Source organism: Agelaius phoeniceus, chromosome 2, assembly GCF_051311805.1.
Source record: "Agelaius phoeniceus isolate bAgePho1 chromosome 2, bAgePho1.hap1, whole genome shotgun sequence".
Lineage (NCBI taxonomy): Eukaryota > Metazoa > Chordata > Aves > Passeriformes > Icteridae > Agelaius > Agelaius phoeniceus.
This window is the reverse complement of record NC_135266.1, coordinates 103,384,671-103,410,359: the sequence shown is the minus strand read 5'-3', so window position 1 is coordinate 103,410,359 and position 25,689 is coordinate 103,384,671. Positions and strand designations below refer to the sequence as shown.

Here is a 25,689-nt window from a genome sequence, read left to right as displayed (position 1 = left end):
TTTTTAATTAATGGCCAATCACAGCCCAGCCGTCTTGGACTCTCTGGTCAGCCACAAGATGTTATTATCATTCTTTTCCATTCCTTTCTAATCCTTGCAAGTCTTCTGATGAAATCCTTTCTTCTATTCTTTTAGTATAGTTTTAATATATAATTTTCTTTTAATATCATATATACCATAGAATAATAAATCAGCCTTCTGAAACATGGAGTCAAGATTCTCGTCTCTTCTCTCATCCTGGCACCCCTGCAAACAGCACCAGAGGAACACCCTGAAATATTTCCTGGGATACCTGACCCTCCTTCCAAAGATGATACATCCTCTTTTTATTCCCAGGCTCCTTCAAAACCTCCTCCTCTCTTTCAATAGAACTAGACAATCATCCTGCTGAATTCAAGGTCAGTGTTTTCAAGTGCTTTGGCATGCACCTGATCAGCAGTTCAACACCTCAACTGTCATCAGCTACAGAGCACACACCCAAAAAATGCTGAGGCAAGGACAAGACCATCTACAAGACTGAACAAGGACTTCTTTAAGGACATTATTTTCTGAATTTTTTGAAACTGTTTGTCCCTGTTATTTTGAGATGAGTCCCTGTCTGGTAGCACTTTCAGCTAATGTTACCTCCATGCTTGCTGCCTGCTCCTTTCGGAATTATTAGATTTTGTAGGACATATATAGGACATATACTCAATATAGGATGCACTTAGTCTTTCAAACAATACCTTCAAAACTTATTTTTACTGGACTAATGTCACCTTTCAGGCCTGGTGCTCTCTCCCTGACACAGGAAATGCATCATTAATTTAAATGTCCTGAGAGTTGATTACAAGCTACACAAGCACAAAATGCAAGTTTTTCTGGTCCCAGAGTAACTTAACATTTTTTCCCCTTAGAGAGTTCTGCAGCTGAAGTTCACTTTGTGTCCTCTGCATTTCACATTTTGTCACCTGTGGAGACCTTTCTGCTGTTACGTGTGGTCCCCATCATACCCTTCAACAACCACAGATACCTGAAGAACCAAGCTTCCAGCCTGACACACACATGGCTTGAAATCAAATAATTTTACTGGGGTACTTTTCAGACAGGATTACATTTGTACAAGGCTGAACTTCAAAGCAGGAAAGCTTGGCTCCAAAGCCAAATGTGGAACCCTACCTTTGGTGAACTACCCAGACCCATGGTACAAGAAGGCAAATATGACCTGCAGCCAGTCCATACACTTACCTCAGTTCTGAGCCAGACTCCAGCTACTTAAAGGAAGCCACATCCCAGCTTATAACTCACTAATCCATCTCCTAATGAGTTCAAGCCTTTCACTACCCTCGCTGTGGTAAGAGGTTATAACATGCAACTCACACTCAGGCCAAGTAACATCCTCTACCAATTTAACACCAACTAGCTTCATTTTCCACAAATTACTACTGCAAAATACACGGAAACTCTTCACACAACTATCCTGAAGTCACCCCTCAACACTTTTACTTAAGTGAAAGATTTTAATTTTTTTAAATTTAATTTTTACTTGGCAGAAATGGTAAAAGCAAGAGATTTTTGTACCACAGGATGGAGAAAAAAAGTTCAATTATGATAACAATGATAAGGAACTAAGAGAATGATCACTTTTCCAAATACACAGGTTTCTCCTCAGAAGGAAATTCACTGAAAATATGAAATGTAATCATGTTAGTCATATTGGTATAACTCCCTTTAAGGTCAAATTCACTAAAAGACTCAGCAGTGTAATAATGTTTTTTTTCCATCTAGGAAGTGTTCAAGAGACCAGAGATACATAAAACTGCTTTCCCCCAGTCTTTTTGCAAATTCTCTTCCTCTGGGGGTCACTGACCAGCTATTGTGGTATTGAAACAAATATCAGAGATATAAAGTCATTAAATTCTACTCAATCTGCATTCTGAATGTACATGTTTACACCCATCAAAAGCAGACAACTTTGAATTGCTAGTGTGCTAACTTCATGCCATCCAACAATCCTCACAGGATCCTTCACTAAACACTTCAAAAGTTCAACAAACAAAACAAAAAATCACTACCATCCTATCTTTAAGCTCCATGTTGTCATGATCAAGTATCATAATGTGCATTACTTGGAGGGGACACCATTCTCCTGCAAGATCTGCTGCAATCTGAACTGCTGCAATTTCTGACAACCAAATCGCTTCCAAGTTATTTGCTGAAGTATCTTTACTATGCATCTATCCACCAACAGGTATTCACATGGGGAGCTTGTGTAGGCATTGAGGCAAACTGTCTGACTGCTGTCACAGCCCTTGCACAGTGAGCTCCCGGCTCCAAAGCTGGACTGCACCTGGGCACATCTACATTTCCCCCAGGACAACTGCAATGATTTTGCCACAGCTGGCAGAGCCTGTGTATCCCACTCACCCTGGGTGGGACAGTCTGCAGGGCTGTGATGTAGTTCTCCAGAGCAATGCGCCGGCGGTCATTCAGCATGGCTTCCACCCGTGCCATGTGAGTCTCCACGAGCTGCTGTCTTTCATTTGCTGCTTCCTGCTCCAGTGATTCCACTTTCTCCTGGAAATGCTGAAAAAACCATCAATCACAACAGAAAGAGAGAAGACATCAGCATAGATGGGCAAAAAGAGTAGAGAATAACATGAAATCTCCATCAAGTAGATTATTAAATTTCATCACACCCAGCTGCCCTTTTATCTTAACTGGGGCTCCAGATGGTAAGGTTGTGGTTGCATTTTCCTTTACCTGGATGACAGCTTTCTTGTCGGCCTTTGGCAAGCTCTTTGCTTGGCGTTCTGCCTCTTCCCACTCTCTCATGACCTAATGAATAAAACAAAAAGTGTGACTTTGCTATTTTCCTCCCATGTCCCATGGCTTAGCAGCAGCCAAGCACTGCAGCTCCAGGAGTCATATTTTTACATTTCTATCCCTCCTTTTATCTCTAAATAAAAAGGCAGTTACAACATTTTATGAAGGTAGGATCCTGTTATTAAATTAAAAAAAGACAGTACTTGTGTGTCTGAACACTGTGTCAAGCTCTCACAACTCCACTGTGAGGGAACACATTAACCAGCCCTCAAGCAAGGGAAGTGGAGATCTCCATGGTAAACACACCAACCCTTTTTCATCTCAGACAGAAAGAAAACAGATTCCACAGATTCTTTTTGTCCAAGGGTGTAAATTTCACACCTTGAACTCATTCCAATTGAATCATGCCACCTTTTTTGGCACAATGAAAGCTTTTAATTTACTCAGACTACATCACTGGCCTGAGTAGGGCAGATCAAAAATTACACATAATTTGTGCTAGTCCAGCTATTTGTCCAGAAACAGGGGCTGTAGAAACACTTCCAAGAACTGAATATGTATCTCAAGTACAACACTGTCAGAAAAATAACACAGGAGATCTTTCAATGTCATTTCTTTCAGCAATGTGAGAAGCCTCCTCTTCTTGTAATACAGAGCAGTAGTATTTTGATAGTCAAGGAGTGGGTTAATTTGTTGTCCATGAGATCTGAAACCTTTCTGTCATCTGTAGGCATCTCTCATTTCACACCTAGACAGCAAACTCCTCAGATAATACATTTTATATAGGAACAATTGTTTCCACTGAATGAAGTGCACACCAATAGGTGACTATTTATGTGCAGCATTAGCATGATAAGAAACCTATAAGCAATTACTCACAAAGTGCATTTCCTTTTCTTCTCAATAAAACACACACTTTCACACCATTTAATAAATATTGCCAAGATAATTTTTTAAAAAGCTCAGAGTCCACAAGGACAACTGAAATTTTACCAAGACCAATACTAAAGGCATGAGAAAAAAGATCTGCTGTGTCTCATGTTTGCAAGCTGAACCTCCAGCATTCACCTCCTGTCTCAGGCTTCCCAGTTTTCCCACAAACCACACAAGACACTGCTAATCAGGCCCTTTGATGAGCAGACTGGAAAGTGTTGGTGGTGCCTAAGGGTACCTGGTTGAGCCTGTGCCTTTGAGAAAAAACAACCCACACAAACCTGGGCTCAAAGGAGACTTTTACAAGTCCCAGGCCTTAAAATGTAGTATCTCTCAGTTCTATACAGGGTTGTAGGATTACCAAGCAGGTTGAAACCTGCACTCCAGAACAACTCAATGTATGGGATTTTGTTGCCAAGTTTTAATCTTCCTTTTAACCTCAAACCCTAGAGTGTATCTCAAGACAACAGTACATCAGTTATGGTAAAACCAGATCAACTCATTGTCAGCAAAATTATTTATCTGTAAGAGATGCTGGCCTTAATAACAGCCCAAAAGAATGGAGACTTAACTTTTGGGAAACTAATAGGGTGTTGTAAACTTAGTATTTTTTTGGTGAAATTTGAGAAATTGTTTACCCTGCTTTTTGGCTTTACCAGGGGCGTGGTTAGGCAGCAGTTAAAAGCAGAAACCAGAAACTAAATAGTTAGAATCACAGTCTTTATCTCACCCCACTCTTTTAATGAAAACTAAGCTGAAATTTAAGTCCCAAGAACTGTACTCCAACCAATGTAACTGTCAGCCTAAAACTGCCTCTTCAGTTTACATTATCTTCTCATCAGACAATACCCATTGATGTTTAAATTGAAGCCAAGCTCTAAGGCAGCAGGAAAACAAAATTTACAAGGAGTTGTAGCAAGGAAGCAATGACAGAGAACATGATGGGTAGTGCACTGAAGTTATAGGTCACCCCCCACCTGCTACTATTGCAATACTTTGGCACAGGAGCTTTCACTGATTCTCTGACAAAACAGAACTAGGTGACAATAACCAACACCACAATTCAGAGCACAGTGATGTGTTCTAGAAAAAAAAACATGTTAATTCTCAGAGTGCTCCTGTGTATTCAGTGTGCATTAAGCACTCAGCTCTTAATTGTGCTTAGGCCATATGACTGTGGGGGCTGAGAAAATTATTTGTGTACATCTTTCCAGAGACCTGAGATGCCACTGATGGCAGGATGTGTCACAGACTGAAATTCTATGGTTTTGTCTATTATAGCAAAAGTACATAACAAAAACTGCGCAGAAAACCATCCAAGCCCACCCTGAATGGGCCTCCTGACTGAAACCCTGAACTGTGAGTTAAACCTCCTAAGGAACAGACATAAGAAAAGTGACACTATTGTTCAAAGCATCTGGAAGAGCATCCACTGCAGGGCCCAGGCAAGCACCTTCAGGGGTGGAGGCCACAGCCCCAGGCTTATCTGCTGCCAGGCCTGCACAGACCCCCACCAAAGGGGGGGAAGGAGGAGGGGTTTGGGTGTATGTAGAAAAAGTCTCTGGTGAGAGGCAGTGAATGCTCGTCCTCCACTGTGCAGGAGAGCCCAGGGGCCCCTTCACTCCAGGAAAAGCCACATCCACGTGAAGGACAGCTGAGGGGGTGTCATGGCCCATCAATGGCACCCCAAAGGGGTCCCCAGACCCTGCACCAGAGCACTGCAGCATGATGCAACAGACCCACAGTGTTGCAAGGGACAGTGTCAAAGCTATCCCCCTTAGGGGAGGCACCTGGGCACTCCCACCTGGTCCAAACATTTATTAATCCTGTACTTTAATTAATCCTATAATTCTAAACTTTTTGGTGCCGCCACGGCAGGGGACCCTCACCACCAAAAAGATGGGATGGAAGAGAAGAACAAGATGTCATTGGGACCTCCAGAAGGGTGATATGTTTCTACCTAACCCCTGTCACTCTCTCCTGGTCCCCTCACCCCCCATGCACAACTCTTTTTCTATTTCTTTCTTTCATCTTTCTTTCTCTTTGCCTCTTTTACTATTAAATAAAATATATCAAGTTTTTTTGGAAACAACATCGAACCTCGTTTGGTTTTAATCACATTTTTTGGGTATATTTAAAACTGTCCTGAGTCCAATCCATTTTATTCACAGAGGCTTAGTTTGCTTTGGTCTCCTGTGTTATGCCAGATCATGACAAGCCCCAAAGGAGTCCCAAGACCCTGCACCAGAGCACTGCAGGTGATCCCACATGATGCAACAGATCCACAGTCTTGCAAGGGACAGTGTCCAACTGGCCCCCCCAGGGATGTTCCTGTGTGTTCCCACCTGCCCAAATGTGTATTAATCCATGGGACTCCATGCTTTTCAGCAGGGGACCTCACCTCCAAGACAATCAGATAGAGAGGAACAATGAGACATCACTGGGACCCATGGAGGGTGATATGCTTCTACTTCATTTCTGTCACTCTCCCTTGTCTGCCCCCTCTTTCTTCTTTTCTTTTCTCTTTTCTTTCTTTTCTTTTCTCTTTTCTTTTTTTTCTTTTCTCCTCTTTCAAATAAAATACATCAATTCTTTGGCATCAACATCTAACCACTTCTGGGTTTTATCCTGTTATAGGGAATATTTGAACCAATATTTGAGTGAATATTCAGGGTTCTTTCTGTTTTATTCACAGAGTTAGTTCTCTTGGCTCCTCTGTGATTAGAGAGGATAGCAACAGGATGTGAATTTACAGAAGGCCCAGAAATTATGGCATTAAGCCAAGTCATAAACTACAATGATGTGCTCAAGCTTGAACATTGGCCTAGATTAACAACTTTATGATTTTCTTCTTCCTCTTCTCCCTTTCTGTCTTAAAATCACATCTCTGACATCTGCCTAATTTTTTTACTCTGAAAGAGCAGTTAGGGATTTTCAGAACAAGAGTTGCCTTGCCATCTTTATCCCCCAAACTAACCCTCTGCTAATCTGCATGACAAAAATAAGCACTGTGGGTAATGTGATTAAGAGGACTTTGGCTACACCAGGTCTGTCTCTGTCCATTTTATTTCATTAAATCTTTTAAGGCTTGGAAGGCAGGATGATAAACTGACAGCCTATACCAGCTAGATGGGAGGGATGTAAATCAGTGGCCTCAGACTTCAGCTCAGGTGCCACAAAACTGAAAGGTTTTGGAAAAGAACCAGAATGACATGGCTGTTTGCAGAAAGAATATTCCTGTAAAGACTGCTGTGACCTGAGTGACAGATTTTTGTAACTGAGAAGACTTCAATGCTTGAGAGCATCTGTATGTGTGTGCTAACCAACTGAAGGTACAGATATCCATGGCCCATGCTACCACCAAAGTTCATCACTTCAGGGATTTGTGAGTGAGAAATAAGCCACAGTGCTACAGAGAGCCCCAAAGAGCAAGGAGGAGAAAAAATTCCTCAGTTAAACAGGTGCAGAAGAAGGCTGAACTTGGCCTCTGCACTTAAAAACCTATTCTCCTCTGTTGACAGCACAGACCTATGAAAAACATACAGATTTAGGACTCTTCAAGGGTTGGAGGCTTTGCACAGGGAAAGTAACAGCTTCTGTTTGAGATATAGGCAGCAAGCCATTTCAAAGTAAATCTTCTTCAAAACTCAGGCCTTAGAGCCTGACAGATGCTTTTTGAAATTGGGCTTCAAGGGACAGTAAGAGAGAAAGAGGCAGTATGGAAAATGTCATTCATTATTAAGAGATGCTAAGTACAAAAATTTCATTATGTATTGAAGCAGAGGAATTCACTCCCATTTTTTACACTAGGGCAAAAAAGCGTATCTGCAAGAGAAGAACTTATGGCAGGCATTTGGGTTAGAACAATCAGGCCAGCAGAGGTACTTGCCTGAAGGCTGGCTTAGTGAGAATGGTCACAGTCGTGCCAAAAGGGCATCTGTCTTGTCAAGGGCTTTTTTTCCACACTTAAGTCTTGACCTTTTTTCTGATAATATCATTAAACCTCTCCAAAGAGTCCTGACTACAACTGGACAGTTTTAAGGAAGGAAACAGGCTTCCCACACACTGTAGTAGAGATGGTGGAATCTAGGGAATACATGAACAGGTATTATTTACATCTTTGTTGAGGACATGAGAGCAGGAATGAGAGTAATCTCAGTTAGGTGACAGCAAGGTCAGTGGTGGGATTGACACTCTACAGGGCAGGGATGTCATTCAGAGGGACCTCCTGGACAGGCTTGAGGGGCAGGCCTGGGAAAACCACAGGTTCAAGTTCAAGAGGGCCATGTGTGGGCTCCTGCACCGGGGCTGGGGCAATCCCAAAATCAGTATGGGCTGGGCAATGAATGGACTGAGAGAAGCCCTGGGAAAAGAACTTGAGTGTCCTGGTGGATGAAAAACCAAATATGAGCTAGCCATGTGTGCTCAGAGCCCAGGAAGCCCAGTGTATCCTGTCTCCAAAACACCATGGACAGCAGGTTGAGGAAGGCATTCTGTCCCTCTGCTCTGCTCTGGTGAGACCCCACCTGCAGTGCTGCATCCAGCTCTGGGGCCCAACACAAGATGCACATCAACCTGCTTGAGTGGGTCTAGAAGAGGACCATAAAGATGATAAAGGATTGGAGCATCTCCTCTGAGGCCAGGGTGAGAGATTTGGGGTTCCTGAGTCTGGAGAAGACTTCAGGGAGACCTTATAGCAGCCCTACATTGTCTAAAGGGGGCCTTCATGAAGGCAGGAGAGGGGACTTCTCAAAGTGTGTAGTGATAGGGAAGAATGGTTTTAAACTGAAAGAAAGTAGATTTCAATTCAATATTAGAAATTCTTTACTCTGAGGGTGGTGAGACCCTGGGACAGGTTCCCCAGAGAAGTTGTGGATGCCCCATCCCTGGAAATGTTCAAGGCTAGATGGGATTTTAAGCAATCTGATGTATTGGAAGGTGCCCCTGCTCATTGAGTTGGAGGGACCTAAATGATCTTTAAGGTCCCTCCAACTCAAACCATTCTGTGATTCTACAGTGTCACTGGGACTAAAAATCAGCTGAAGATGTATCCAGGACGTTAGAATAACTGGCATGCAATGATCAAAAAAAAATTTAAAAACTTGAACAAACACCAGACCTGTTCAGGCTGGTTGAGAACTGCAGTATTTTTAGATGTTTGCTTTGGAAATAAACTTCCAAGAAGCAAAACTATTCTAGGACACAAGGTATCATTAAGTTGCTATCGTAAGTATTCTACGTGCTACAATTCCAAAAATATCATAGACAGCCAAAGGAAGAGCAAATTTAAGACATGAGGATGTCACAGGATGTCTTAGGAGAGAAATGTATAAATATACTGCTCCCTTGAGTAAAGTTTGGTATCTGGTTCATCAGGCTATTTAGCAGCAACTAATTAAGTAAGGGAGCTGTACAGCCATTAACAAAATGAAAAGAGAAAGAGAAAAAGGGGAATTGTTCCAAAACAAGAAACAAGAACCATGACACCTTGGAATCAGTTAACTTAACCTCTCCCTGTTTTCTTTTCAAGAACAGCAAACATTTAAAGGTTACACATGCATCAATGATTGGTTACTCCTGTTTGCATGCGAATACAGTTTTCCTGCTATTGAGGCTGCATTATTAATTCTTGGGAAAAACTTAAAATTTTGTATGGACATAATTCTCCTTACAGTACTTCTTGTAAAACAGGAAAGTTTATAAGCCTTGTTGCTTCAGGTGTGGTGCAGAAACTTTCAGGATCTGTAGTCTAAAGAGATGGACACTTTAGAGCACAAGAGACTGAAAGAGTCTGAACCAGAGGTGCATCAGGTCACCACAGAGTCAAACTTCCCTACTAAAAGTCTTTCATGAGCTGTGAACTATGATGTGACATAACCACTGACAGAATCTTGGTCTCTGCTTGTGTGAACATTTTTATACAAGAGAAAAAGGAACACAAGTTGTCAGAATTTCATGGTCAATTAAGGGAAATCTCAGAAAAAGGATATGCAGAATATTTACATTTTCCCTGATGACATGTTTTAAAGTATTTCACTTCAAGTTTAGTGATAAACTTCCCTACTCCTTAGATGATTACATTTTTCATGTCAACTAGAATGCATCAGTTTTTTTTTCTTAGTTAAATGACTGTTGCAAAATAAGGTGTGCACCAAACCCAATACTATTTTTAAACTAGACTTTCTATTAAATGAAACAAATTATCTGTGTTTTGTGAACAAATCAATCTATTTCAGATTATGACATTTATGAGGATTAAAGAATTACTTGATCATATTTTTTTTTTTTTATTAGAAGAAAAATGGGCGCTTCTGCTGCTTTCTAAGCCTCCACTTTTCAGCTTTGAAAGAACTGGACTTTGAATTAAAAAAAAAGTCTGGTGCAGCTGGAAGACTTGGCTAGTGACTCTCATTTGTTACCTCTTCTTTTTACCGAGAAAATCACTGACAGCAAAGATTAACTTATTCAGCATTATTTTTAACATAACAAGTAAGAGCTCCACATTAATTTTCAGCTACATATATATTTGGATTTTATATTAAGAACATACCTGATTTTAAATAAAATGTAAAAAGCCATTTTAAAATAAATTGCCAGAAGAGGAAACCAGTGGTATTGGACATAGATGTTTATGTGAGGAAACACAGAATTGTGAACTAGCTGGCTTTTCTACTAGCATCTATCATCTTTAAAACATTTGACGTGTTAACATGGAGAGGCTAGTTCAATATTGTGCAAATCATAACTTAAGTTTCTAAAAATTTCCCTTCTAGATCTTCCATGAAGATCTTTCTGATCTTTAAAGCTCTGCAGAGGGTCTGTGTACTTCAAAACACGTGTCCTTTAAGATGTGATTTCATAAGCAGCTTAGGCAACTTAAAGATTAATTTTTTTTAATGTACCTATCATACTTCTTTTTACCAGGGCTGACATAGGTTGTTGAACTGGCCAGAGTGTTTGACTTGTTTTTGGAGGACTGACATTGCAGGAGGGGGCAGCTGAACGGCCTCACCCCCGGTGTGCCCAGTGCTGACAAGAAGAATGGCTGGAAATGTGCTAATGAGGGCACCAGCTCCAGTTTCAGTCAAACCTCTGAATCACACCCATCAGTTGACAGGGTCCTCCAAAAGCTCATGGTAAAACAGAAATACACAGCTCACCCAAATACGGCCCCTAATTATGCAGCTTAACCTTTACATACTGGGATTTTGGAGAAAAACATGGAACCCAGTGAGAATCTGAAGACTATGCCAAGGAAATCTGCACAGATTACCCTTTGCTTTCAAGAAACCCACCTCAACAGCATTTTTTACAAAAAGGATGTTTCAAGGGGAACGAATGATGGGGTGGTGACTGTATTATTCACCAACCCTCTGCATGCCTAGCTAAGGCAGGGTCACTACTCTGCTAGGCAGGCTATGTGCCTTTTTTTATTCTCCAGATTCTCTCTCCATTAAATTGTCTCTATTTTCTCTGTTTAAAGAGGAGACAGATTGTTTGTGCTTCAACACTTCCCAGGCAGATGAGGAGCACCTACCTTCCTATCTATGACATGTCATATTCTCAGTATGTGGCTTGCACCAACTGGATGAGTGCTTTAGGTAAGATGAGCTGCCCAATTTATTAGGGAAGTGCCAGGCACAGCTACGGTACCAATAGGCATGGATGTATAATAAGAGCTTAATTTAATTTCATTCGCAACACTTTATTTTCATTTTTGGAATAACATTTTAGCAGAGAACTAAAGGCTAGTAATGAATCAGTAACAGACAGACACACTGAAATCCCATCAAGGGAACAAAGTTATAATGAAAAAATACAGTAAATTAGCTGCACGGGTATATGAAGTGCATCTGAATTATACTACATTCATTTTTTGTGGATTTTTCATTCTCAAAATATATGCTTTCCTTTAAACCTCTTATATTTTTCTTTGTTGTTATTAAAGCAGAACTATGACCATTTTTATTGGCATTGCAATTATAAACCCTGTTTCTGAGAGAGTGGGTAACTCATCTCTCACTGGATTAAAACATGGGTACAGTTTCAGGCTACACAAATCTCTTTGGTTGAAGGGAAAGAAAAGGGTTGATTCAGTTTGGATTTTTAGTTCAAAAGCACCAGTTTTTCCTCTTTTTTTTGACTTTAGATGCATATCATGTTACCTTGAGGCTCAAAACCATTAGATGAACATATGTGATCTTACACTACTCCCCAGGGTACACAGAGAAAACACTCAACACAAACTATCTTCCCTCAGCTGCTCCAAGGGAAGGACAATAAATAGAGAGGCCAAGTTCTGTACTTTGAAACATGAATAATCTCACAAGACAAACATTTTCCCACAAAGATGAGAGACATTTTTACACGTTTTTTTTTTTTCTTTTAATCTTTCTAGTAACTGTAGCGACTTATGATCGCAGTGGTGACACAACCATAAATGTGTCAGACAGCTGAATTCTTAGACAAGAGTCAGAAAGGCAGTAAATGATGTGTTTACAGCATTGCAAACTGGCAGGGCACTGCAACCTGGATGAAGCCTTGGGAAATAAGAAGATGAAGGATCACTTATCACTTGACAGACAAACTCACACACTTAGGAATAAACAGATCTCCCCTTACCTGAGACATTCTTTCGCGATGCTTAGCTTCAAGCCTCTCCTTGGCCTTCTGGAAATGGGCATGTTCATTCTCATCTCCAGGTGTCTCCAAGTATTTGTCAACAGCATCAGGAGTGCTAGCAGCTGTGGTAGGGACTGACGTAAAATTTGAAGGTGGAGACAGGGAGGGGAGGAAGAAGAAAAGAAGAATTTCTACTTTAGTATGGGAAAATTTTAGATGGAATAATAAAGAAGCATCTGTTCTAATTTCCACTGGAATACAGCCATCTATTTAGCCTCAGAGGAAGACACAGAAACAGGGTTTAGATGAACATGTTACACAGAGCAAGTACATAAAAATGCATCAAGATTTCTTCCCTCTCTCTTACCCCATTTTATAAACCGTGAGAAGCTCTGCAGAGTGAACAAAACAATGTTCTTGAAACAGGTTAGAAACTGCTGCCAAAAGAAAAATTCCAAGTATGAAAAAAAGCCTGGTAATGAATAAAGTGTGTTAGCCACCAAAACACCCTTTGCAAAGTTACATGCTGTGTACATAAGTTTATTTTTAAAAGATAAATTGTAACATATAAACGTGAATGCAAATCCCTTTTAAAGCACTTATGGACCTCACAGTACCTAATGAAATACCTTAAATCCTTCCCTTAGCAACAGTGTGGCTTCACAGATAGTTACTTCATTTGTAATAACTTTGATTTAAAAAATCCCTACAAAGGCTGGAAATAATCAGCGAGCTTGCACTAACAGCCAGCCCTCCTGTTGAGTAACTAGGAGGCAGCTGTGAGAAGTGGAAAGGTTTGCATTTAGGGTAATTCAAGCAAAGTGAGCAATAGTCCCCTCACTATGCAGTATATCCAACCCCTACTTTGCAAAGACTGATTCTGTTTTCCTTTAATATGTTAGAATTTAAGTAATTGGTATGGCATCAAACAACAGGCAGCTTGAAAGAGTTTAGTGAAATTCCTCAAAAACTCCTTGGAGAGAAAAAAACCCACCCAACAAAACATATCATACTCTTATTGTTCCCAATCCATTATTTTAACTAAAGGTGCTACTTGCCATCTAAACTAGGTCTAAGTTGAATTTTCTCATATAAAATCCTCCTGAGTAAGAACTTCAAGATACATTTCCTACCCATTCACAGGGTAGAACTTGGCAATCAAACCTTCCATGAATACCCTCCTTTTCACCAACCCTGACAAATACAATTTTGCTTGGCTGATATCCATTCAACATGCATCCATTAATGGCTTGGATCACAGTCTCCAAATTCTTTGATGCACTTCTTGATTGGAAGGAGGTCCCCAAAGCAAAACCTCCTCAAGCATCGTTGCAATACTCGAGTGCAAGGTCATTCTCTTTCAACATCTCATAAGTTTAAATATTTATGAGAGGAAAAAAAAACATTACATTCTTCACGTGTGGTTCAAATGAGAACAAATACAAGACAAAAGTATTTTCCTGAACATGGCTTCTGCCAGGGTTGTAAACAAGAGTCATCAAGTTCCACAGAGTACAAAGAACCAAAACAAAAAATGCTGTGATTAGACTCAGCAAAACAAGTCACAGCAAACATTGCCCACGGCAATACCTTATACTAATCAAATTACTTGTGTTTGAAATTAGTAGTAGCCTAAGTTTTGAATATGAAAACGTTTGCATTATTTCTTTTTTGAATCCTAAACTTCACCCACTTATTAAAAGGTCTAGTACAACATCTGTGGTTCAAAGGTTAAATAAAAGTAAAAATTTATATAGATGAAGAAACTGTGGAAACAGAAATTAGTCACTTGCATCCACTAAAGGTCGTAGTCAAAATGAACAATTTATGATATTAGAAGTCACAGTTTTTAATGCCTTAGACACTAGAAGTTGGCATGCAACTTCAGCTGCCAAAACATTTCACTTCTTGCTAACTAGGGAGATGTCAACATCCCAAACAAACAAACAACGGATAAAGGAAATGACTGACAACAGGAGTATCTTCTTGTAAGCTGCTGCTAGTAAAAGGTACAGATCTTTATTTGCAATACAGCTCTGAAGAAAAATTTAAGTGGACAGTATCTGCCCCTTAAAAATCACTGAGATTTACCAAGTTTGGAAGTTCACAGTATTTAGTCTAGAGAATAAATACTATTTTTACCTAAATTCACCCAAAAAGCTGTGATACTGCTCTAAATGACCAAAAATAAAACCACATGTGTCATCATTTAAACTTCCTACTAAGTTTCAGGGTTTATGCAAGGAAGTAGGGAACTGAAAACACTGAACCCTGTTGGTTCCCTCTGCTGTGAGCCACAGAAATTCAGTACTGTCATAAAATTTAAAAAGCCCATTTATAAAAGGTCATTTTAATGATAAAAATTTTCAAAAACTGACTGTGCCACCAGAGTTCAACTGACTCCCACTTTGAATGAGGAAGAAATGAAAAAACAGTGAATTCACTGACATCAGGCTCTGATGCCTGCTGGAGCTGCTGGGAGAGCTGTCTGAGAAATGAAGTACATTTAGGAAAATGTATTTTCCCAGCTTTTAAGTTCCCAAGTTAAAAATTAAACATTAACATAATATCAAGATAGCACTCATTTAAAAAAACAGACTTCCCGTAACTTTAAGAATGTTTAAAATTCAACAATTAACAGACAAGTAAAAAAATTCGTACAATAGATTACTTTTTAGTAGAAGACAGAAATCTTTCCTTTGGTAACAGCAATATGTTCCCTTATTCTTGTCAATATATACTCATTCTAAGGCCATTAAATCCAAATTAAACACCTGACAGATTCTATGACTTCAAAGAAGCCACTATGGACAGCCACACAGTAGAAGTGTGAATCATTATATTGAATGGAAACCACAGACACTACTGAACATTCCTATTAAGAATCTGTAGAGACTGAGCAGGTAATCTGACAGGCTGAAGGAATTGGTAACACCAGCCTCAAAGCCTTCTATTTCTAAGGTAATTATGTATCAATTTCTATGGAGTTGAATGATAAATGAGAAAAAAAATGACACCAGTAGCTCCTACCCTAAAGATAAATCATTTCCATCAGACCTCAGAGCACCAGTCAAATTCACTCAATATGGAGGGTGGTTTAGGGCTTTGCATGACAGGACAGACCCATCTTTCCAGAGACTTAGCAAGAAGACAGAATAAAACATACTCTTTTAAACTCTTTTTTTTTTAAAGAAGGTCTTCAGGATATTAGTATTGAGATTTCACAGTGTATGGGTATTTGTGACAACAGAACACCCTCACATTTTGGTTCAGTCCAATTCCAATTCATTACCAGAAAATCTGACTCACATCCCACACATCCCACACTTCCACCCTTTGCTCACTATACAAGAGAATCCTAATAGTGAATCCTATTCACTATTTCATATTACTCTGTAAAATCTTACTAGTTTATCCTGAAAAGCAAACTACAGCTAGACAAAGGAAAGATGTGCTTTACTATCCATCTTTCCTCCTGCCTAAGAGAGTCTTGATTTTTATTTTGTTTTAATATGACACAAAGGAGCAAGAACAATCTGAACTTTGGAGAGAAAAGAAAGAATGGAATAAATACATTAATAATAATGAAGTGGGGAGGAGAAGGCATAAAAATCAAATACAAAGACTAAATTAAGAGTGATAGTGGGAGGAAAAAAACGACAGGAGAGAACAGGAGTGGCCTTGATGAAAACTATTCTCCACTGTTTTTCTTTTCTTCTTTGAGATTCAGGTGAAAAATGGTGTCCGTTCTACCTCCTTCAGCAACATTAGATTAGTACTAAACACAAGACATCATTTCAGTGATGAAACTTATTATATTCAGCACTTCTAATTATTTTCATTACAATTTCTATTCAGCAAAAACATGAAGAATAAGGAGAAACAGCATGGTGAGACAGAAACAGTACATGAAACTAAAAGAAAAAGTTAACTTCAGGAACAGAAAATACAGGTGTATAGATGACGGTATAGAATACACTGTCATAACATTAAAAGCCACAAATAAAAATATAACTGAAATAGCTTAGAAAGTGTACCCTCATAGACTCAACTGCTGTTTGAGAAATTACTGAAGGAAAAAAAAGGCAGAATAAAACCCCTATGGGAGATAAAAAAATCAGTTTGAGTTGTGCAAATAGAGTAAAAGAAGCTCAAATACTAAACCGAACTCATTTGTCCTTAAAGAGAAAATTACTTAGACCAAAAAATTTTGACTTCCAGAATAAACCAAGAGAATAATGGAAATGATAATAGTCTTATTGTTTTACTGAAATGAATGTGAGGAAAAAACCACCCACAGCCAGACAACAACTTCCATGAGACAAAGCAGAATCTCCTGAGAAGAAGAGAAGATAATTTACCTTCCCAAAGAGAGGCTGCAATCAGAGACAAATCGTGTTTTGGACCTCTGGAAACACCTCACCTAACACAGGAATTAATGGTTCAAAATGTTCCTCTGTCAGTAAATGCATTAGACCTCACTCCAACCTCCTGCACAGATCTCTCCCTTCACTACATCTTCTGTCTGGTTGCAGGAGCTGATCACAGTTCATGAAGTATCCTCCTCACTCCCATCATGGCAGATTCCTCCCTGTCCCTTCCCTGGAGCTTTGCCATGAACAGCTCTAGAAGACCCTAAGACAAAATGCTGCTGGAGCACCAGTTCAGCAATCCTGGCTCCAGGAGTGCTCTTGCTTCTGCTCCAACAAAATACAGGTCAGCTCCTGCGCTCCATGACACACATAGTACCCCTTCATTTGTTTGTGTGCATTTTTAACCCTTCTACTTACTGGAAATGCTCCTGAAAAGGCCAGGTTTGGAAAACCTTTTACTAAAAGGAGCCTGAGATGCTGTTTGTGTTCTGCTCCTCCATGTCCTGCAAGCAGACTAAGGGCAGTGAGACATGTAGTCACTCTTTAATGTCTCAGGTGTAAATGTCAGGTGATGCTCTCCCAGGAGTACATGCTTGCAAAGCAGACTGGGGGGAGAGTGTACAAGAGGCTCTCAAAACAGAACCCATCTGATTAAACTAGCACCTAATTTATCAGCTTCAATGGTGTATGGTGGAGAAAGCCACCACTCTCAAACAGTGCAAACACCATTTTTTCAGCAAAAACAGCCATTATAACATATGGTTGAGTTAAAGTAAGTGGGAGGTGATTCACATCCATGTTCACCACAGCCCTTAGGGAAACATAAAAAAATCAAATACCATTTCTCCCCTTTTCATTGCAAACGCACACGAAGAATTCAACCAAGTAAATCTGCAAATACACATTTGGGAAAAAAAAGGCCAGAAATACTTGAGAATACACTGTTAAAAATAGGAACTATTATTTTTAGACTTACCTGATGCTTCCCTAAAGTTAGTGTTTTTTCCTGCACATGCATTGTAGGTGCACACAGACACATGAAACATCAGTACATTTTGACAGAGAATAGAGAGAACACGGGTGTGAAAGCCTCACCCGAGGAGGTGTTAAAGCTCTCAGCCCCCAACTCAGAGGGCACCTACAGTGCCAAGAAGTCACCCAGGTTAGCAAGAGGCCGAAGGAGGAGCGAGTGGTGAGCAGAGGTGTGGACAGAGCGCGGCTGGGGTTGGTTAGTGTGAGCCCAGCGAGGCGGGCGCCGCGGAGGGCACTTACTGATGCTGCCACAGACCGCCATGCAGTATTCCTCCGAGTCAAAGTTGTTCCGGTTCCCGCCACAGCCGCCGTAAAAGAAGGGCGCGCACTTTCCTTCAGCCAGGTCAAAGTACCAGCGGGAGATCATGGCGCGGCACGGCCCGGTCTCGGCTTGCTCAGAGCACACCTCTATTCACAGGAGACCCGGAGGAACCAAGTTTAGCGTGGAAATGGCTATGTCTCAGCTTCTTCATTAGGTGTTTCTCTGTGCCCAGGAAAGGACATGCACCAAGGTGGTGCTTTGGAAGGAGATGCACCAAGGTGGTGTTGTGAGGAATAGGAAACCTTTCCCCAGGGATAATGAAGGTAAATTTTGAACTGACACAGATTCCTGCCACAAAGTCTCCTTAGCCTGCCTACATGTTATGTTTCTAGCAAGTTTATCTGCACATTAAGAGGTGCTGGCCCTGAAAGAAATGTGGAATTTCATCTGCTTCCAGGCCAGAGGGGTACAACCACCAGCTGACTGGGGGTTTTCCCAATAGCCCTGGGTGGATTCCTGTCCAAGCAGCTTACTTGGTACCTAAAAGGAAACATCTGGAAGTAGAAGGCACATTTTGTCTTGTTCTTTTTTAGCTCCATAAACCCTCCCTGACCAAATTATACAAAACCAACCAACCAACCAACGAACTGTTAATACATTATAGTGGAAAACAAATTCACTTCAGACACCTATTTAAATGTAGCAAGTGATGAAGAAATTCCCTTTTGCAAGCCATCCAGCAAAGAAAGGGCTTCTAATTGAGTTTGAGGGCTCACATATAAAAAATTACTGCTGTAGCTTGAACCATCCATGGGAGGAAATCTCACCCCCAGTAAATATACCTACAGGAAGAAAATTAAAATAATTTATGCTTGTGAACTGCTACACAGTCTCTGCCTACATTCTGCAACACAGGGAAGGAAATCTGAGGGAAGAACCAAACCACACAAATTAAAGGAAGACAAAGCAAATTCTGCCTGCAATTTGGAGTTCAGCCAATTACACATGTAAACATATACCCTTTTAGCAATAATGTTCCAAACAGACAAAAACAGTTTTATCTTTCAACGTGCTGCACAAGTCATTTCAAATACACATAATATTAAACTAATAAACCCCTCATTTACTTTCATCCCACACACTACCTGGCAAACAAACTGCTACATTCAACTAGAGCCTTTTAAATTCTCTGCATAAATTTGAATTTTGTGGAAATCACATTCCTAAGGGTTGAAAGGTAAAAAAAAAATATCACTCCACTAGCACTGAAAATCCCCTGCATGTTCATCACCTCTCAAAATGTTGGCTGCAAAGAATCCTGCTTTTCAAGTGTCTCTCCTGGTCCATCAGCTCACTATCCTCAGAAGCACCACTGCTTACAAACAGGTTTTTATTGTCCAATTGTCACTAGCAAAACAACCTACATTTCCTTAAATATACAATACAGGTACAATTTTACATGCATTTAACTTATTCACATATTCGAACTATAAATAATGTCAAGAATCAATTTCAGGAAGCATACATTTAGTGTGAGAGAGATCCGAGAGTGTGCAACCATCAAGGATGTGCTAAAAATGCTGCACTTCTGTATGAAGACATTAGGGGGAAAAGAATACTGAGTTTTTTACTTGAAGAAAAAACAAAATAAGTATCATTAATTGCACAGCACATGAACTACAATTAATTGTATATTACCATATGATTAATTATAGATAATTTTTAGTATACAAGTAGTTCTCTTGATTTATTTTAAAACCAAATCCAGCCACGCCACCTAATTATACAGTCAAATTTTGACAAAAAGATAGCTTTGCACAGTCTTGGAAAAGCTGTCACATGTAAACTAAAAATTAATAGCGACTTCTGATATAAAACAGGCATGTATAATCAAGAGAATTTTTACTGACAGGAAATGTAATTTCTGAAAATACAAAGGTCTCAACAATTCAGCCTTTCTTATTTAATGCTGATTGTGGGCTAGCCTGTAGCCACACAGTAAGCCCCTTCTACGTTTCCCTCAAAATATTTGTTTTGCTATACAGATTGATTGGTTTTGCACTGTTTTCTGGTTGGAAGCTGCTTACAGATTTAATCTGAAATTTCCTATACGTACCTCTCCCACAGAAATAGCAACAGAGATTTGAACGTGCAAAAGCAAAGGTAGTTGTCCATCACATTGGACACTGGAATTGTCTCATTGGTGAACTAAGTCACTTATACATACAAAGATGCACTTGAACAAGTGCTCAGTAAACTACAGAGTAACATATGAAAAAGAGCAAGCCAGAAGCTTTGAAGCCCACTGTTGTGCAGGTTGACAGGCCCCCTGCCTGACCCATCACCTCCCATCAGGGGAGGGACATCCTTCCCTCCAGCCTGCACTGCCAACCCTACGGCCCTTGGTGAGACCTGCATGGTACTTGGGTCACCACAGAGAGAAATGTTCTATTGTCTTCTAATGTTTATAACCTAAATGGAGAATAAACAAGAGAGGGGGAAGTGCTCTGGTTTACTGTTTCAAGACTGCTCTTTTTGAGGGAAGTGTGGTGCCAGTTCAGTCTAGGAAATGTGTCACTGCGGTCATTCATCCCTCTCCCGATGTTACCGTGCCTGTCTGCCATTTTCTCTAGAGCTCAGAGTAGCATTCCTTCACCCCTGCTTTGGGGCAAAGGTACATTTTTAAACCAGCTTCTATTACTGGGCAATGGTCCCATCACTCCTGTTTGTGGGCCAGATACTCCTCCTGTGCCCCCCTATATCCATCACTTGTCCTTACAAGAAAAAGCCACTGCATTTGGTTCTCATCTGCAACACCTCAGCTGAGAAGATAGGGAAATGAAGTGCTGAGATGCGAATTTTAACAGGTTTTCTTGGGCTATTAATCCAAACACCGCTTCCCCTTCCTTGTGCTGCTGCCAAGTATAGCAATTAATGTCTACAGGAGGTGAACTATGGTATTTTAGCAGATATTAGGAGCAGGTAGGCAGCATGCACTGCTGTAGTGAGTGGGTTTAGCTAAATGATTCATCAAAAAATTAAAAGCTGTCTTTGCTTCATATTTTAATTCTGTTGCTGAAAACTGAGGCAAAGATGAGTTACTTTTTGCAAACATGCAATTCAGTTTTACTTGATACCACCAATAATTTGTATGCAGTACAGCATCAACAATGAGCTTTGCTTTGTTTAAGGAACTTACTCACTTTTCCTGTTACATACAGGTAGAGGTATAATAAAAGAAAGGCCTTATGAAATCAGGCCTTGCTCTCCTGAATTACCAGCTGGCCTGTTACTTCTTCTAAGTGCAGCTAGCTAAGTTCCCATGTGAAGAAATCTTAAGAATAAGAATCCGTTCACATAAAAACCTATACTTATAGAAAAAAAAAATTGCACCTGCAATAAACAAGAAATCTGTCCCCTGAGAATCAGATAAGAAGATAAGTAAACAATCCAAAATTAGGGAGATTTGATAGGCAGAATGCCAGTTACTAACCAATGAACTGAGTGGCAAGAAGACTACTAGCCATTTGGAGTAAAAACATGAGGTCTGTGAAAACTGTATAAAAATGAGTTATGTGAATAAAGAATAGGCTTTTCTGCATAAAGAAACTGAGTCCCATCTGCTTACTAATGCAATGCTTCCCCCTCCAAAGACAAACTTTTGCCTTTAGCTTCAAGAAATTGGATACAATTAAAGAGGACAAGCCTTTGCAACAACTCAGGTTCATGAACAGTTCTTTTAGAGAGTTTTCAAACCATTCTACTCCAATAGTCAAACTTCTGTCATCCTGTGTCCTAAACCACAGATGTCAGTATCTCTGTTCTCCAAAACCTTAGACATGAGAAGTTACTTTCAAGATAATCAGGAAAATGTAAGTCAACTTTCCCCATTCCAAGCTTCTTGTACTTATTCCAGCATGTCTTTCTAACCAAGCAAGCACCACTCCCTGAAGGACAGGGCTATGGCAAAGCTTGTTGATTTCCTTTTAAATTAAATAGTTGAATACTGAAAACAAACCAGTTACATTAAACATTGGCACAGACTGTCTTATTTTTTCTTTGAAAAGCACAGACTTCAGCACCCTAGGAAATACAGTCTTTAAGTATGTGGACATTGATTTATACTGACTTTGTACAAAGTACTTCCATAAGCACTCATTTACCAAAATGCTGTAAGTAGAGCTCATTAGAATTTATGTGCAAACATCTTAGATATTTTTGATTATTACTTTTTACAGAGGGAAATATAAAATATGGTTCTGAATGTCAGTTTAAAATTTTCATTACCATTTATTTCTACTGCTACTTGAAGAAAACCAATTTCAAATCAAAGTGAAATTATAATTTCTGTATTTCAAAATCTAACTCCATGCTTTTTTTTCCCTTATGGGACTTAAATTCTTAACAACATTTTCAATTGAGAAAATGGAAATAAAACATGGACTTCTAACAGGGAGAATAATTAAAGCTACATTTACATATTTCTATTACTGTAAATATCAAGTTTATTCAATATTTTTTCAGGATTTGAATTTATTTACATCATCATGAGAACTAAGCTTATTTAATACTGGCAGTCAGCCCCAAATCTTAAATCGGAAATTAAATTTGAAGAGATCTAAGAAAAAAGGGACCAACAGGAGGAGTTAGATTACTAACTCTGACCTGTCTTGGAAGTTGGTTTCCCATGTCTAGTTTACACCTCTGAGAAACCTATTTACCTTAATGCTACAGAAGAAGGGTACCATCATGCTGACTTATAAATACTGCAAGGTCTTGATAAATATAAATATAGCCATGGTAATGGAAAATATATTGTATTGATGAGCCTTTCTGTACTACCAGCCCTGCAAGTTTGAAGCTGATATAATCAAATACACACAACAAAATCATACTGAGGGTCTGAACGAGCCTATTAGCACTGGTGTGTGTTTGCTGTTCATTCAAACTGTGTCCTGAACACCTCTTAAATGAGGACCTCAAACAGTTGTTTAAGTGTATGGGACCAAATCTTTTATTTTACCACTTATATCTCGCTAAAGAACAGAGTATGTAACCGATAAATCCAAGAGAGGCCAAAAAAGTAAACCTCTGAAATGTATATCATGAGGTATATGCTCCCCTTCTTCAGGCATTAGTATATAAAACATCACAATTGGAGTAATTTTGGCTCTCATATCTTCAGGAATTGAGCTAAAGTTTGAGGATATTAATATATATGCCCCTATATTAGTTCTTTGTTTTTCAAACTAGCTGAGAAAAACTAGGCAAGAGCAAATGCACAGTTTTCCTTTCAGTTGTACTCTTTGTGTTCTAAAAAGGCACAATTGTTTTTACTCAATGAATCAATCAAAAGGGAATATGTGAAGATAATTTCACTGAAACAAAACTTCCTCATTCTGAATATATGGTTGGAAGAGGCAACCAAATTTTAATTTGCGTATTCAAAGACAAGAGATAATTTCAGAAGAGGCTTTTGGAATTAGGAGAAGACAGCTGTGAAGCTGGCACATGCACTGGGCCTAAAGTTGGTGCACAAGCCACACAATTGCTAAAATGCTTTTTTACAGAGAGAAGTTAAAAAAGCCAAATTATGACTTCTCAATGCAATACTGAGGACAGTTCCTCTAAAGCTGTTAAATACCCTTAATTGTAATTTCCATCCTGTGTAATCAAGATGAAATTCTCTCTATAATGTTTATTCTTAAGCTACTGCAAGGGCATATTTAGAATATTAAAAAAAATTAATGGTATACTTGGCTAGAATACAAAGCCTTATAGTTCTGAAGCGGAACAAATATGTGAAAAAATATTTTTTATTTCTTGTGCACAACAGAACTATATCCGGAACTAAAGTGCCATAAAGTTACCACTGATGGCCAGAAAGCAAACAAAAAACCCAGCTTCACTTTACATCTAGGCTAATACAGTTTAATGAATTTATGTGTTTTAGAAAAGGTAATCTTTCCACATAACATCACAATTCTGCTAAAATGGCATGACAGTGGGTATTAGGATTAGCTTGGAAGTGCATTCCAGTCTTTTTACACAGCAAAATCTTCAGAAAAAAAATTGCAATTAATTACTGCTTCAGTATAATAATATGACATCTTCTCTAGGGAAACAGATTCTTGGTAATTTTTTCTGGCAGGATATATTTCAAATGAAACTACTCTCCATCTTCCAATTTACATAAAATAACACTATTAGTGTATTTAGTATTTCAGTAGTTTTGCCCTCGACCCAAAAAAGGTAGTACTGTATTGATCTCCATCAACAAGATCACCAGATTACAAAAAATATTTCCTCCAATTACAACATATAATAAAGTATTATATTATGGGAGAATAGCTGTGCTTTAAATTAAAATATCTAATTAAAAGCAATAAAATGCAAATCCATTAAGTTAATTTTATCAGCTCTCATTCCTAAATTACATTAGATGATCATTCTGAATGAAGATCTCATAGCAAAAAACCCCAGTGGATTTATATGAATGTGTACTATTTATACAGCAACGAATCATGTTTTCTTGACATGAAATGCAATTACACATCATCCCTCTCCAAATAAAGCATACTGCATAGCCTTGAAGGCAAGGAAGAAGAGCAGGGAACTACTACTGCACTACAAAGATGATAACTTTTTGAAGATGAAAAGTTGCTCTGGTAAGCTGTGGATGCCCCATCCCTCAGTGTTCAAGGGCAGGATGGGCAAGCCTTGGAGCAACCTGGTCTAGAGTGAGGCATCTCTGCCCATGGCAGGGGGCTGGAACTGGAGTCCAAATATTTAAGGTTCTTTCTAAACCAGGCCATTCTATGACTCTATAAAAGTGGGGCAAACCTATGGAGTGTGGAAAAAAAAAAAAACAACCCAGTTAATGTAGCATACACTACTAATATTGTCACCAAATTCCCAGCTGACAGGTCTGGCAATCAGGGTTAATCTCTCTTGATTTACAATCTATAGGAGGAGTCACTGAATGGATTTTAAGTCTTTCAGTTAAAAATCTTCAGCAGAAAACCACTCATGATGGATCAGTGACACTAAGACCTACCATACCAACATCAGGCCACTTTCCTCTTGCTAGGAAACTGGCATATGGTCTCTCACTTGTAACTCCAGACAGTAAATACAGTCAAAATGTCACACGAAGCAGCACTGCTTAGATTGTTTCCTAACTACCTAAAGAAATCCAGCTGAACTAGAGAAAGCAAAACCAACTCATAAAGGGCAATATTACACTGCTGGAGGATGCAGGTGAGGCTTATGCTGCTGATTCCCCCACGTCTGTTGGCAGGTGTACAGAGAAGCTGCCACATGTTTTGATCCAGGCTGCTGGGCTGACCTTGCTGCTCTCCTATAAAGGGATCTGACTGAATATGATGACAGGCCTTTGATGCTGTCTCCCACAGCACACTCCTGGAAAAGCTGGCAGCCCAGGGCTGGGACAGGAGCACTCTGTGCTGGGTTAGGAACTGGCTGGATGGCCGGGCCCAGACAGTGCTGGTGAACGGTGCCACATCCAGCTGGGGGCAGCCAGCAGGGGTGTCCCTCAGGGCTCTGTGCTGGGACCAGCTCTGTTCAATATCTTTATTGATGACAAGGATGAGGGGATTGAGTCTTTCATTAGTAAATGTGCTGATGACACCAAGCTGGGAG

The 25,689-nt window shown here is 39.6% G+C and overlaps 1 protein-coding gene across 4 annotated transcripts in view; it reads right to left on the bottom strand.

The window, feature by feature from the left end:
• Positions 1–25,689, bottom strand: part of APP (amyloid beta precursor protein) — a 199,209-nt gene that overhangs the window by 53,952 nt on the left and 119,568 nt on the right. For 2 of the 4 annotated variants that reach the window (XM_054654581.2, XM_054654580.2), the window contains exons 7-10: positions 18,006–18,173; positions 12,361–12,494; positions 2,743–2,817; positions 2,407–2,565 (exon numbers count right to left, since the gene is read on the bottom strand). In XM_054654581.2, coding sequence (XP_054510556.1) covers positions 2,407–2,565; positions 2,743–2,817; positions 12,361–12,494; positions 18,006–18,173 — 536 coding nt within the window. The remainder of the gene's footprint in view (positions 1–2,406; positions 2,566–2,742; positions 2,818–12,360; positions 12,495–18,005; positions 18,174–25,689) is intronic. The other 2 variants (XM_054654582.2, XM_054654583.2) reach the window with 1 other exon arrangement.